Raw genomic sequence first — 14,639 nt, forward strand, 5'->3', positions numbered from 1 at the left:
GGGTGTGGGGTACTCCTCGGGTGGATTTATTCGCCACTTGGGAGAACGCGCATTGCCCGTTGTTCTGCAGCCTCCAGTATCCGATGCAAGAGGCGTTGGGGGACGCATTTCAGATGTCCTGAGGCGGCCAGTTGCTTTACACGTTTCCCCCCCATACCCTTGATTCCTCGGGTTTTGAGGAAGATTCGTCAAGACCGGGCCCAAGTCATCTTGGTAGCACCGGACTGGCCGAGAAGGGTATGGTACACAGACCTGCTTCTACTCTCTCAGTGCCCTCCGCTCCGACTCCCGCTCAGGGCAGACCTCCTCTCGCAGTCGCAGGGGCAGGTTCTACACCCCCACCTCCAGAGCCTGCACCTTCATGCCTGGAGATTGAACGGGGCAACCTGAGTTCCTTTTCTCTCCCACCGGATGTAGTGGATGTTATACTATTGTCCAGGTGACACTCCACTAAATCGATTTATGCCGGAAGGTGGGCAAAATTTGTGCTTTGGTGTGGAGAGAACCAAAAAGATCCCTTGAAAGCCCACCTTTCAGATGTACTTTTATTTGCTCTTAGTCTGGCTAAGAAAGGCTGTGCGATATCTACAGTTAAGGGTTATTTGGCGGCTCTGTCGGCATTTCTTTGCCTTCCGGACCAGCCTTCTTTATTTAAGTCTCCAGTTGTAAACAGGTTCCTTAAGGGTTTGGTGAATAGATTTCCTCCTACTCCCTTTCACATGCCTCAGTGGGACAAATCTTGTTCTGACATTCTTTATGGGTTCGCCTTTTGAGCCCATGCATTCATGTCCATTGAGATTTTTAGTCTTTAAGACCGTTTTCTTAATAGCAATCACTTCTGCCAGGAGGATTGGAGAGCTTCAGGCACTTTCCGTCAAGCCTCCCTTTACCATGTTTTTCCCTGATAAAGTGGTTCTAAAAACCAGGGCTGCTTTTCTGCCGAAAGTTGTCACCCCTTTTCATATAGGGCAAACTATCACTCTGCCTGCGTTTTACCCTCCTCCCCACCCGTCTAAAGTGGAAGAGAGGCTCCATAGGTTGGACCCTAAGAGGTCCCTGAGTTTTTACCTAGAGAGAACTAAGGACTTTCGCTTAGATGATCAACTGTTTGTTGGGTATGCTGGACAGCGAAAGGGCAGAGCGGTCCAGAAAAGAACACTCTCCAGGTGGATCATCTTGTGTATTAAGATTTGTTACTCTCTGGCGAAAAAAGTCCCTCCTGAAGGTATCAGGGCCCACTCTACTAGGGCTAAGTCTGCATCTTCGGCCCTAGCGAGAGGAGTTCCGTTAATAGACATATGTAAAGCAGCAACTTGGGCGTCCCTCCATACTTTCGTGAAACATTATTGTTTAGACTCTGAGACGAGGAGGGACGGTCATTTTGCTTGCTCAGTGTTGCAGGATTTCTTAGTGTAATCAGGCGGGCACCCACCACCGAGTGCGGTACTGCTTGGGACTCTATTCATAAGGTGAGGAATCCACAGGTAGTTGTATCCATCAGAAGAACAAGTTACTTACCTTCGGTAACGCTTTTTCTGGTGGATACACTAACTACCTGTGGATTCCTCACGGTCCCTCCCGCCTCCCCGTTGCCTGCCTGGTTACATTCTTATCTTGCAGTTTTTAGATTAATATTTCTTCTTATATTTATATATTAGTATATATCTGTCTACATATTTTGGTAAATTCATGTATTTGAGGTGATAATATAAATATATGGTTTCAATGGACAAGATTTTTGTGCTCGTATATATTTATATATTTCAATTTTCATGGTTGGTTTACACCTGCTAGCCGTAAAGGCACGAAAAAAGTGAGGTGAAACTGACGTCAGTACGCCGACGAGGACCTCTTATTGGCACGTTGACGTCAGACGGAGTCACGTGGAGCCGTGCCATTATGACGTCCTCGTCGACGTAGACAGCTAGGAATAAGACTTTCCGTAAGATGCTGGCGCAAGGATCGAATTCATAAGGTGAGGAATCTACAGGTAGTTAGTGTATCCCCCAGAAAAAGCGTTACTGAAGGTAAGTAACTTGTTCTTATAGATTCTAGTATAGTTCATTTGGATTACTTTTAAGATCGCTTATTACTTGATATTTTTACAACTACTGATTATATCCAGGCTATTTATGATTCCCCTAGTAATGAAAGATGATAATAAAATGAAAAAACCCATCTCAAAACAACAAATTAGACTTGAAAGGGAAAATCAAGATGCTGGCACTCTTTGCAGGTACACGTTGAAGTGGTAAAGTATAGGCACACCCCATCTAGTTTTAAACAGATAGCCTCAGAAGGAATTATTGATGTTGTCACATCTATAAACCATTCCAATGCTTAAGGGCCAGATGGTAGTCCGGTTTCATTACTGAAAATGTCACCTTTTAAATTGGGCTTAAGTACTTAAATCCCTTTTCATAAACTGTATTTTCTTGAATTGTTTACTTGATTCTTGGAAGAGTAGTTGAATCATCCCTTGAACAAAAAAGGTGACAGCTCTGAACCTTCCAATTACCATCTTATTGCCTTGTTAAATGTTATGGGAAAGGTCGTTGCTAAGGTCATTTTATCCCAGTTAGTAAACTGGGTGAATGATAAACATATTCCACCTTTTGAGCAAGTAGGTTTTTGATCCTCTTATTCTGAAACAGACAGCATTACCTATCTACAAATACTATGCAAGAAATATGTAAAACAAATAATAATACAATTACATTATTTGTGGCTTTTGTTGATTTGTAGCAGTGTGTTCCATCATTTTGATCATTCCAAGTGATGGCACAAACTGATAGTCTTGCGCATTCATGATAGTTATTTCCTATATTGAAAATTTACTCTGACAACTTGGTGCGTATACTATTAGGTTCGACAATTGAAATTTCATGCAGAATCCTTAAAACAACGGATGTTTTAAAACAAGGTTATGTATTAACACCTTTACTACTTTAATTACATCTTTCCATTCGTCCTGAGGATATAAAATTGCCCCATTCCTTTTTCCCAAAATTGGGAGATGATGAAATCTCTGCTTTGTTGTGCTCCGAAAATTTGGTTTTGCTAGCTCTCACACCAGTTGGACTACAGAGGCAATTAGATACATTGGCAGTCTCTACAAATACACATAATTTATTGGTCCATGAAAACAAAAACAACTTAGTAATTGTGGGGGCCCATGAATCAACTTCTTTGCGGAAACATTTTTATTTTATTTTTATTTAAAAAGGTTTTAAAAGTGTAAAATGGTATGTTTTTCTAGGAGCTGATATGACTCATAATTTATCTTAGTCTAGTGATTATACAACCAAAGCCAGTTCTGTTAACTTGGGCTTTCTTCAATGTTTCAGAGCATAAGTAAAAGATGTTAACTCTGTGATAAAAGTTTACAATGCTAATTTCCCTGCCGTAGCATGTTATGTTATTGAAGTACAACCACCTATCTCTATAGTAAAATTTAATAATGTGGAATCACAATTGTGCAAGGTATATTTAGGCATTTGACCTTCAACTCCCATGGGAATTTTAAGATTAAAAATGGTTCTGATTTCAATAGTTTAAAAATCTAGACAGTTGATGCAGGTAGAAGTTGTTTTGGTTCCTAGTACATTCCCTTGTGTAAGCTTTCAGAAAGTAACCAATTCAGAAAGTGTTTTCAGAATAAATAAACTCTGTAAACATTTACCATATTGGTTTGAATAGTTTTGTGGTTTTCTAGCAAGTTGGATGTTTATGAATTTGCTTTCAATAATGTATGGTTCACATATATTAGCCTCTTGTTTTAGCCTTGCATCAATAATATATCCAATTTAAATTGAAATCAAATTTTACTTTGTAGGGCGAGAAGGATGTCTGAGAAAGTGCTGAAAGAAGCCTTTGTGAGTAATCTAAATGGAACAAGCCTAACAGAAATCACATTGGGCTTAAGTGTGCCTCCAGTTTGTGTGGTTTGCAGAGGGCTCCTGCTGATCCTTTATCATCTACAATGGGGAGAGCTAAAGTGTTCATGGCAATGTAGTCTCTTGCTAGATTTTATTCTGCTTGTGGTCCCTGTCGTTCTGTCCTGCACGATTCTAAGTCCTATCCTTCTTTTTGTGCCCCTCTGCCTTTCAGCACTATGCACAATTACACTCTGTGTGTTGTACACAAAAAGGAATAATTATGTTCGGCTGAACTTTAAAGAAATAATTGATGTTCTTCTCAATACAAAATTAAAATCGAATAATGTCCCATCAGTTACTGTTTTGCGGGTCCTTATTAACATATTGACTGCTGTCTCCATTCTGGCTGTGGATTTTCCATTGTTTCCAAGGAGGTATGCCAAAACTGAGACCTATGGGACAGGCGTCATGGACTTTGGAGTTGGTGGTTACATATTTGCAAATGCCCTCGTTTCACCAGAAGCACGACAACATTGTGGAGTGCTGCAGAAGAAAGGGAGTTCCTTAACAAAACAGATAATATCTGTTTGGCCACTTGCATTCCTTGGAGTATGTCGTTTCATCAGTGTGAAAGCAGTGGATTACCATGAACATATGTCTGAATATGGCGTCCACTGGAACTTCTTCTTCACTTTGGCAGTTGTAAGAATTGGAGCTTCTGTTGTGTTGACAATACTTCCAGTGTACAAATCCTGGATGATGGCTGTTTTTCTTGCTGTAATGTATCAACTAACTCTTGAAACAACAACGCTAAAAATGTTTATATTGAATGGAAGTGATGGCACAGGCACCCGGGAAGGATTTTTGAATGCTAATAGAGAAGGGGTTTTCTCTGTGTTTGGCTATCTGGCAATATACATGGCTGGTGTGCAAGTGGGCCTATATGTATTAAGGAAGAGAACCATGATTGGAGATTGGGTGAAAGCAATTGGGTTTCTCCTTGTAACCAGTTTCACACTTTTCATAATTTTTCATATCCTGCAAGTATACATAGAGGCTAACTCTAGACGAATGGCTAATCTTCCTTTTATTGTATGGGTGGTTGCACAGTGTTTGGCCTTCCTCTCCACCATATTCTTTGCAGATCTTGTTTTAATTTTTGCACAACACTTGATTAATGGAAGTAAAGTACCTTGTACTTGGAATTTCTCAAATGCTTTACTCAAAAATAAGAAAACTGATGAGTCGTTCTTTTCTTCCTCCACAAAAGATCAAAACCAATCAGATCCCTGTCTTATTAATGCCATAAATAGAAACCAGTTGCTTTTTTTCTTGCTAGCCAATGTGATGACTGGTCTAGTAAATACGTTGATTGATACCATTCACAGCAGCAATTCATTTTCATTAAGTGTCCTTTTACTGTACATGTTTTGCAATTGTCTAGTCATGTATATATTACATGTCAAAAGTATAACTTTAAAGTTTTGGTAATTTCATTGAAGTAGGTCTGTAATAAGTGCAATGGGTGTATAACTCATCAAAGTATACGGTTTTTATCTTTTGGATGTCGGTTCAGTTTCCGGAAGGCATCTTTTGTAAGCAGATTTTAACTGAATTTTATTCAGGTTGAATAACAAAGCAGTGCCTCAGAACAATATTCTTTTGACTAGAGAGGTAAATGCCTTCACAGGTGCAGGTGATGTTTGTCTGTTACACTTATGCTACTGGTTGTTTTTCCATATCTTTAAACCAGGAACTGCACATGAAAAATATGTAACAAAGTGGGTGTCTCCACTAGTTTTAGTATTTTCAAAGTGTACACACATGTTCTACTGAATAAAATAGTTTTATCCACCTTTTTCTTTTTTTTTTTTCTTTTTTTTTTCGAAGACCTATAAAGTTGTGCTCACCACTTAGAACTATCAGATGCCAGATTGCAAATGTTCTCTGCTGACTAACCAGCATACAAAGTCATCTGCCAAAAGCAGGACCTCCATGTCTATGCAAAGTAGCTTAGTTGAGCAGTGAAGGCCTAGCTCATCGGGAGGTGGTGTGAACTAGTTTAGACTACATGCAGCATAATACAGTTATTGCATGCATAATAAATATAGAAGGTACAACTTGTAGGGATTATTACTGAAACAGTAAAAATATAAATAGCAAAGGTCTGAATAATCTCCCAATAATAGTTAGAAAAGTTAAGAAACAATCCAAAGTGCATATTCAAATTTTAAAGCTATATTAAAATTAAGAAAACATTCTAACTTAGTACCTATCAGCACTTTTAACTTTTTATGGTGTTTTATGGTGACATATCGTGATATGCTGGTCACTTTTAAAAACACTGTCACTGTGGTGGCCAAAGGGGTCTTGGAACGCTTCACTGTTCGCACAATAGCAACACAGTGCCAATGGTTCCAGTCACTGGAGGAGTCACACTTCCTGCTGGAGGGGGTTGGCTTAGGCTGTGACTGAGATCAAGTTGCTAAACAGGCCAACAGTAAACACGTATGTCGTAGTTGAATCCACAAGCTCTGGATTTGGCAAGCACAAGTGTCCAATAGGCACCAGTGCAAAGCCCAGGAGTTTACGGTCACTCTCAAACATGGCTTGGGAGATAAAGGGGGGTTCACTCATTTGTATCCAAGGCTGATGAAGAGGCAGTGATCATGCCAGACTAAGGCAAGTGGGTGCATGAGATGGTGTAAAAGGGGCGGGGGTTGTCAAACATATGTAGTTAAACAAGTTGCTGGTGCCAGAGTGAATGTGTGTAGGCAGAAACATTTCTCCTGCTTCAGTCCACCAGCACATAGCTTCTTTGAGAGTTTTCCTGGGTCTAGGGGGTTTTGGCAGGATGTTTTACATGGGTGCCCTGCTTTCAGCATGCACTGGGTGGGGCTGTGGCTATGAAGCAACAAACGAGTATCATACTCAGGTGGCTGGTCTGGTGGAAATTTGTGTGTATTCGATCCAGACAGCTCTCTGGAGAAGATGGATTATGAAGTGGGTGATTGACTGATTCTATTGTTTTCTTCCAGGTGGCACAAGTTATCTGTATTGACAACTGTTTAACTCAAAGGGGTATTCCTGATCATCTCCATCTCAATCCAATTTAGTCCACAATAGTTCCATGTTTACAGAGACTCCTCATGGAAAAGGGGTCCTATATTGCAGGCCACTGTGTTGTCCTTGGGGGTTAGATGGCACCTCTATTAGGGTGCAGCCATGCTGTCTGCCCAAACTATATTTACCACCAAGCAGGACTCATCAGTAAGTGAGCTGAAGGTAGATATCATCTTGAGGGCAAATAGGTGTGAAGACACCAACCAGTTTGTGGTCGTCTCTGTCTCTTAGATTACCAAAGGTGTCTTGGGGGGGAGAGCTGGTATCCAAGTACCTTTTGTGTCCTTAAATGTTTCTAAAATGTCTTATCTGTTACTTCTTTTAATGGCAGTCATTTTCACATGTGTAGAATATATATTCGTGTTTGAGGAAGAGGTTTTAACATATTTAATCAACAGAGCCTTCTATGTTTCAAATTCCATTTTCTCTTTATTAGACAGTCAGTATGCTATCAAATCATATGTAATTATTTTAATTGTTTTTTTAGTCTTATTGTCTAACATATTCCCATGTATTGATTTCCTCCTGTTCTTCCCTTCAAACTGTCGTCCTTTCTTATTGCCCTGGCTTAAACACATGTAATAAGGCAGATTAGTCATTTATTAGTCTACATTTATATTGCTTCTACTCCACATTTGAAGAATGTAGCAAACACATTTAGCCAAGGCCTGGTGTTCTGGGAAAGCTGATAATGTACCACATATAATAATTAAGTGGTCGATTTGTGGAAATTGGATTTATCAAACCCTATAAACATGTAAGTTGAGAACAAGTATATAAAAACAATCTTAAAATAAATTATTTTTTGGATATCAAAACCTATGATGTTTGTTTTTGTAGATAATATTCAGGATATTAGATGAATGTTGCAAGCATTGTTTTCCGCAACCTTTTTGAATGATTTTACAAATGAACACGTGTGGTAGAGAAAAGTTATAATACTAATTCCGCAAGATTTCTAAAGTGCATGGCTTCCCAACAGGCCTCCCACCACTGGCAACAAAAAAGGTAGCTACAGGACATTTCTGCATACCTCAGCGAGGACTAAAATAGAAAAGTCTTCAGCTGCTTCTGTAAGCTGAGCTCACATTGAATCATTCTAATGTTCAGTGGAAGGGAATTCCATAGTATAGGAGGCAGATAAGTGAAGAAGCTACTGCCACTTCTTGCCCTATTGATCATGGGGACTAACAGTAATCTTTGGTCCCCAGAATGTAGCAGTCTCCTCAGGATGTAGGGGTTCAGCAGACGCTGTATTAGCTGAGGACCCATACTGTGTATAGTGCAGTGGGCTAGACAGAGTGACTTGAACTGGATTCTTTTATGCATCGGCAGCCAGTGCAAAGCTGCTAAGGCTGGAGCAATAGAATAATTGGGAATTTTGTGGCGGTTCCGGGCAGCAGAATTCTTGACCACTTGCAACCTCCTTGTCACATATTTAGGACTGCCAGGGTAAAGAGAGTTCCCATAGTCCAGGCATGAGCTGGCCAGACCTTGCATTACCACTCCTCGCAAGGGGGCGGGAATCCAGCTCAACAATTTTCTCAAAGTCCTGGATATTCTAAAACACATACTGCAAGTTTTCTGGCTTGTACCTCCATAGAAAGTTTGGTGTTGATCCAGAATACAAGGCTTTTAACTGCAGAGGCAGGCAAAGGGTATGGACCAAGGCTTTCTGGCCAGTTTAGTTCCATCCAGGTATAGGAATTGTTGGATACAACTAGGACCTTTTGTTTTGTCCCCGTTTAATTTCAGGCAGCTGGCGGACATCCAGTTTGTTACCTGCTTTAAGTGGGCATTTAGTTCTTCAGAATCTGCAGAGAGCGAGATCACAATCTATGTAGGAGACCAGTGCAAGGTCATAAACTCACTCTGTGTCAGCCAGTGGACACACATACAAATTAAAAAGTGTGGGAACTCAAAGATGAGCCCTTGGGACCCCACATTTCAAAGGCTGGGTTGCCAAGCACATGGAGTCTTCACAGACCTGAAAACTTCAATGTTTTTGAGAAAGGCGGTGAGTGAGGCTCCTGTAATTTCTGCCTCCCCCAGTCTTTGTATTAAATCAGGGTGGGAGATGGTATTAAAGGCTGCGTTCTGATCTAGCAAAATTATTGCTGCTGCAACACCATCATCAAAGATTGCTCTCAATTCGTCTGTGACTTCTAGCAGCACAGTCTCCATGCTCTACTACCAGGCCTGAACCATTTATGTAGGGTGTAGGAAGGCATGTGCTTCTAGAAAAGAGAATAGGTGCTTGTTGACGTACTTCTCAAGAGACTTACTAATTCCTAAGAGGAGGGATATTAGTCTATAGTTCTGTGCCCATAGGGGGTGTGTTACCATGCTGAGGGGACACTCCCGGTTTCCAAAAAGTGGTTATAAATGGCCATCAGACTGGATAGGATTATATTACCTCCATTCCTGAGTAGATCGGAGGGAGGGACGCCGGGGGTTATCTGGTGACCCAAATTTAATTGATTTAAGGATTTCCTCCATGTCATCTTTGCAGATTGCCGGAAAATATGCAACCAAGGCAGACAGTATGTTTTCCCCTGGACTTAGTGTTGCAGATGATAAATTGGGCATCATGTCTTTAGGTAGGGAAAGAAGAATATTCACTTTTTCTAAGAAGTTGGTGAATATATTGCAGTGCTCCTCTGAAGGAAGGGGCCTGCTTCACGCAGCTGGTTTCCTCAGGCTGTTCACCACCTTGAGTAGCTCTTTAGATGAGTTGGGGGCAATTTTTTTTTTTTTTGCGTAAATATGTGACTTTTGCTTCTCTTATTGCAGATTGGTATTTTTTCATGTCTTTCTTGTATCATGCTTTACTAGGCCCATCATACCTTTTATTGCATGTCCTTTCAAACGTTTTTTGCTTCCTCCTTTAATTCAGGAAGTTTGAGTGAATACCAGGGGCGCGCCCAGACAGGACCACTCAACCCCTGAAATTTCATAGGGACCACGAGATCTGTGGTCGTGTTGCTAATATTGGTGAAGATGGGATCTAATATATGGTCTAATTTATGAGTCTGGCAACTAACAAATTGAATAATCTGAATAGCAGCCGGATTTCGAAGTACGTTCTTAGTACTTTTGCAATTAACATTATCAAAATGCACATTTGGATATCCCAGTAATGTGAAGTACTCCTTCTGTAGGCAGCAGAGATGTTTTTTATCCAGGAGGACCCAAGTCGTCACCTGGGCGTCACACCAGGGTTCCCTGTCACCGACTGCAACCTGGGAGCTCATGAACTATAGCCAAACTGTAGATAACCATTATAGAGGCCCTGTCACCCACAGCATCTCTCCTGTGTCCGTGAGAGGGTGGTAAAAGTTTTAGCGTTGTGTTGTAGGAAATGGAGCTGCTGTGTGCCCCAGCAAGGGAACGTCTTCCTCCAGTGAGGGGATGTCTGCTCCCACAGTCCCCTCGTGCCAGATCTCCTATCACCTTCCCACCGTTTCTGCAAGTCCACTCATTTCATCTAATCTCCTTAAGGTCTGCTTCATACTGCTAAACTCTACATTCGGTTTCTCACAGTTCTCCTCGCCCTCCCATAACATCTGCTGCGGTGATCCTGTCTCACTGTCCATCAGTCCCAGGAAACTGGTCTCACCTGCCCCTCCCCCAGGGACATTCAGGATTCACCTGACACTCTCCACCGATCACCTTGTTGCTCCCGTGCAGTTTTTACTCACCGTGGTGAAGTCTGGTCAATTCCCCACCGCACACTTTTTTTTATGCAACTCTTGCAGCGCAGGGGGTTGGGCCAGAGTCACCCTTTCATCCATGCGAACCTTTGTCCCAGCCCGTCCGAGTTGTGTGTGCTCGGGCCTTAGGTCGCTACCAGGACCTTGCTTCTGATCAGGTCTCAGCACGTAACCAGCCTGCTGCAGCGCAACTCTGTTGCTATGGGTCATTCAGGCAGCCTTGTCTCTCCTACCATAGCCACCGAACCACCACTCCACAGCCGACATTCCGATATAAGTCCGACCAGGTTCTGCCTCCGGCTGCACCTCCACTTCAATCTCTCCCTACTTGATGATCCACCTCCAGCCTGGTGCAGTCTACAATGGCCCACGGGTGTTGTCCTTGGGTCGGGTGGTGGGGGAGTCAACTCAGGTTCAAGGGAAGGGACTACAGCTGATCCATCTGTCGTTTTTTTAATGTTTCAGGGGGCCAGGGGACGCAGGATTATGGCAAAGTTTTCAGCTTTGAACAGGAGCTTTGGCAGACGTGTCTAGGCAGCCATCTTGCCAGGCCCAACCCTCTTGCTGTACTAAAGTTGCCATCTTTCCAGCTTTCAGGAACATGCTGAATCAAAAAAATTAACTTTGCACCAGTTTTGGCATTTTTCAAAAATATAGCCCATTTTTCCTATTTCTTGTGCTCTCAAGATTTTCTCAAGGTAAAAAGTTGTTATAAAGAAATATTGAAAATGAGTAGATACAAAATGGCCATTTGTTTTCATCTGTAGCTTTTTGTCATGATTTTCGATTTATACAAGTCTGCTAGACCCTTCTGGTTGCAGGGATATATATAGGATTTGTAGGTTCTCCAAGGTACCCAGAGCCAACTACTGGGCTGCACCATACAGTGGTTTTTAATTGGGTACTGAGTATAGATCAATTCATGTGGTGAAACATGTAGAGTGAAGATTAGATATCAAGGAAAGCTCTATTTCTAAAATGGAAACAATATATGGAGTTTAGGGAGCGCTGGTTATTTGTACATCTCTGGATTTATGGGTACCCGTACTATTGTGTGATTTAGAGGGGATTTTGCCGAATGTCTTCTTTGTTATGCACTGGCTTACATTTGGAAGGCACAAATGCAGCAAAATCCAATTGGTAATAACAATTGTTCTGCTATTCTATGCTCCCACAAGTATTCCGATAAAACTTGTACCTTGCTTGTGTGGGTAGGCCTACTGCCTGCAAAAGGAAATGGGCCAATACACAATATTGAAGAATTTTGAAGACTAGACACCTGGGGATATCCAGGGTGAGGTGACTTGCGTGGCTCTCAACAGGATTTGTTTTTACCCCTTTGACTAAAAACATATTTTCCTCACATTTCTGTGATAGAAGGTTACGTGCTGACTAAGAGGGAAATTGCAATAACCTGGACAAATCCGACAGGACCAAGGATATCCCAGTGGGAAAGGGAATTGAATAAATGGGCTAGATGCGAGGGAGATGTTCTTCACAGAGAGGCCAAGAGAGGAATGAGACCACCAGAAATAGCGCGAGGATGGGAGGTAGTAATGGATGATCCAGACTGATCTGGTCCCTTGACTTAATGACTGAATAACAGACTATAAGGACCCAATCGTGCACCACCTGTTGACGGACCCTTTTTACTGTTAGGGAACCTGATGCTGCCACACATAAAGAGAGGAAATATGTATCTAACCCCAACGCACAATTCTCCTCACGAAATACACCAATGGACTCACTAAAGGGGGGAGGACGAAGTTGGGGTTGATAAGGGAAGGGAAGCTGGGTGAGTTCTTAGGGTCCCAGTTTTGTAGGGGATCAGAAATGTATGGATTTGAGTTGAACCACTGTATCGAAACAAAAATCGCTGCTATATGTTGTATTGTACCATGACTACATGTTAAGTGGATAACTGAAACTGCAATAAAAATATGTTTACAAAAAAAAGAAAAAAAAATCTGTGATAAAAAGTTCTGGAATCTGTGGGGAGCCACACATTTCCATCCATTCGGCTCACTTCCGTGGGTAGACCTAGTGCCTGCGACTGTAAATGACCCAAAACACAACATTAATTCATCACATTTTTCTACTGAAAACATAAAGGGGGTCATTCTGACCCTGGCGGTCCAAGACCGCCAGGGCCACGAATGACGGAAGCACCGCCAACAGGCTGGCGGTGCTTCCAAGCCCATCAGAAAACCGGGACTGCCGGTTTTCCCCCGGCTGGGCGAATCCGCCAGGGCAGCGCTGCCTTGGGGATTCTGACCCCCTTCCCGCCAGCCTGTTTCTGGTGGTTTTCACTGCCAGGAAGAGGCTGGCGGGAACGGGTGTCCTGGAGCCCCTGGGGGCCCCTGCACTGCCCATGCCACTGGCATGGGCAGTGCAGGGGTCCCCTAACAGGGCCCAGGGCGGCTTTTCACTGTCTGCCTAGCAGACAGTGAAAAGCGCGACAGGTGCAACTGCACCCGTCGCACGCCCCCGCAACACCGGCGGCTCCATTCGGAGCCGGCTTCTGTGTTGCAGGCCTCCTTCCCGCTGGGCCGGCGGGTGCTAACATGGTTAGCGCCCGCTGGCCCAACGGGAAGGTCGGAATGCCAGCAGTGGTCTTTTGACCGCGTGGCGGCTGATTGGCGGTTCCCGCCTGGCGGGCGGCAACTGCCGCCCGCCAGTGTTGGAATGGCCACCACAGTTTTTTACCAATGTGGGTAGGTGTGGATTTTGAACCCCAACTCAGTCAGCACCTAGGGAAACCTAGCAAACAAACCTGTACATGTTTGAAATGTAGACATCTAGGGGTATCCAGGGTGGGGTGACCTGCACGGCTCTCATCAGCTTATGTTACCCAAAATCCTTTGCAAACCTCAAACTTTGACCAAAAAAAACACATTTTCCTCACATTTCTGCAATGGAAAGTCTGGAATCTGCTGGAGCAACACATTTCCTGCCACCTACTATTTCCCCAAGTCTCCCAATAAAAATGGTAACTCAGTTGTGTGGCTGGGCCTAGTGCCTGTGACGGAAACCGATCAAACCAAGGTCAATGATTGTCCGTTTTGCGAGGACTTGCATCAGATCGAATTAGATGAACCACCCAGAAGTCTTATGGCATTTGTGACACCTTTTGGTATGTTAGGTTTGTTAGTGTACCATTTGGGTTAATCTCAGCTGCCTCAGTCTTTCAACGTATAATGGAGAAAAAAAAAATAGCGGTATTGATGGGGTATGTGTGTATCAGGCAATATACTTCTAATTGGAAAGGATACTATTGAACACAGTGTAAGGGTCAGAAAAGTTCTAAACAAACTATGTGAACATAATCTGACAGTCAAAGCAGAGAAATGCTAGTTCAGTACCAACTCCATTGATTATTTAGGTCACACAATCACAATTGGTGGTATAGTCCCTAAAGCAGATGTGATTAACACCATCCAAGACATGGTTTCTCCCACAACCAAAGAGGAACTTATGCGTGTTCTAGGCATGGCTGAATACTGTAACAAGTTCTTTAAGGACTTTGCTGGGCTTTGTTCAAATATGAGATGTTTATTGAAAAAAGGGGGGAATTTTTATGGTGCTCAGAATGTGAAAGGGAATTTGAGGACTTCAAGAGCAAACTAGCCGTGGCACCGAAGTTGAAAAACTTTTGACCCCAAGGAAAAATCTATATTAATCACTGATGCTAGCCTTAAAGGTTTAGGCGCATTATTGCAGCAAGTTGTAGTTGGGCCCGAAAACACCTATATTTTTATTTCCAGAAGCGTAAGGGAGGCTGAGACCAAATACTCTGTTATAGAAAAGCCCTAGCGGTACAATTACGTTTTTATGGGGGAGTTTGTTTGTGGTGAGGAGCGATCACAAACCCCTATGTCAGGTCTTCAAATCTAAAGGGATCGATGCTGTTTCAAGCAGAATTTCT

At 42.6% G+C, this 14,639-nt stretch overlaps 1 protein-coding gene across 8 annotated transcripts in view; it reads left to right on the forward strand.

Annotated features, from left to right (window-relative positions):
* Positions 1 to 14,639, forward strand: part of PIGW (phosphatidylinositol glycan anchor biosynthesis class W) — a 76,992-nt gene that overhangs the window by 44,491 nt on the left and 17,862 nt on the right. For 7 of the 8 annotated variants that reach the window (XM_069226548.1, XM_069226551.1, XM_069226546.1 and 4 more), the window contains one exon: positions 3,836 to 5,737. The exons of the other annotated variant lie outside the window; for it this stretch is intronic. In XM_069226548.1, coding sequence (XP_069082649.1) covers positions 3,846 to 5,369 — 1,524 coding nt within the window. In that variant the 5' untranslated portion in view covers positions 3,836 to 3,845 and the 3' untranslated portion in view covers positions 5,370 to 5,737. Of the gene's footprint in view, positions 1 to 3,835; positions 5,738 to 14,639 lie in introns of those variants that run through there. 8 annotated transcript variants of the gene reach the window in all.

This window comes from Pleurodeles waltl, chromosome 3_2 (genome assembly GCF_031143425.1).
Source record: "Pleurodeles waltl isolate 20211129_DDA chromosome 3_2, aPleWal1.hap1.20221129, whole genome shotgun sequence".
Classification (NCBI taxonomy): domain Eukaryota; kingdom Metazoa; phylum Chordata; class Amphibia; order Caudata; family Salamandridae; genus Pleurodeles; species Pleurodeles waltl.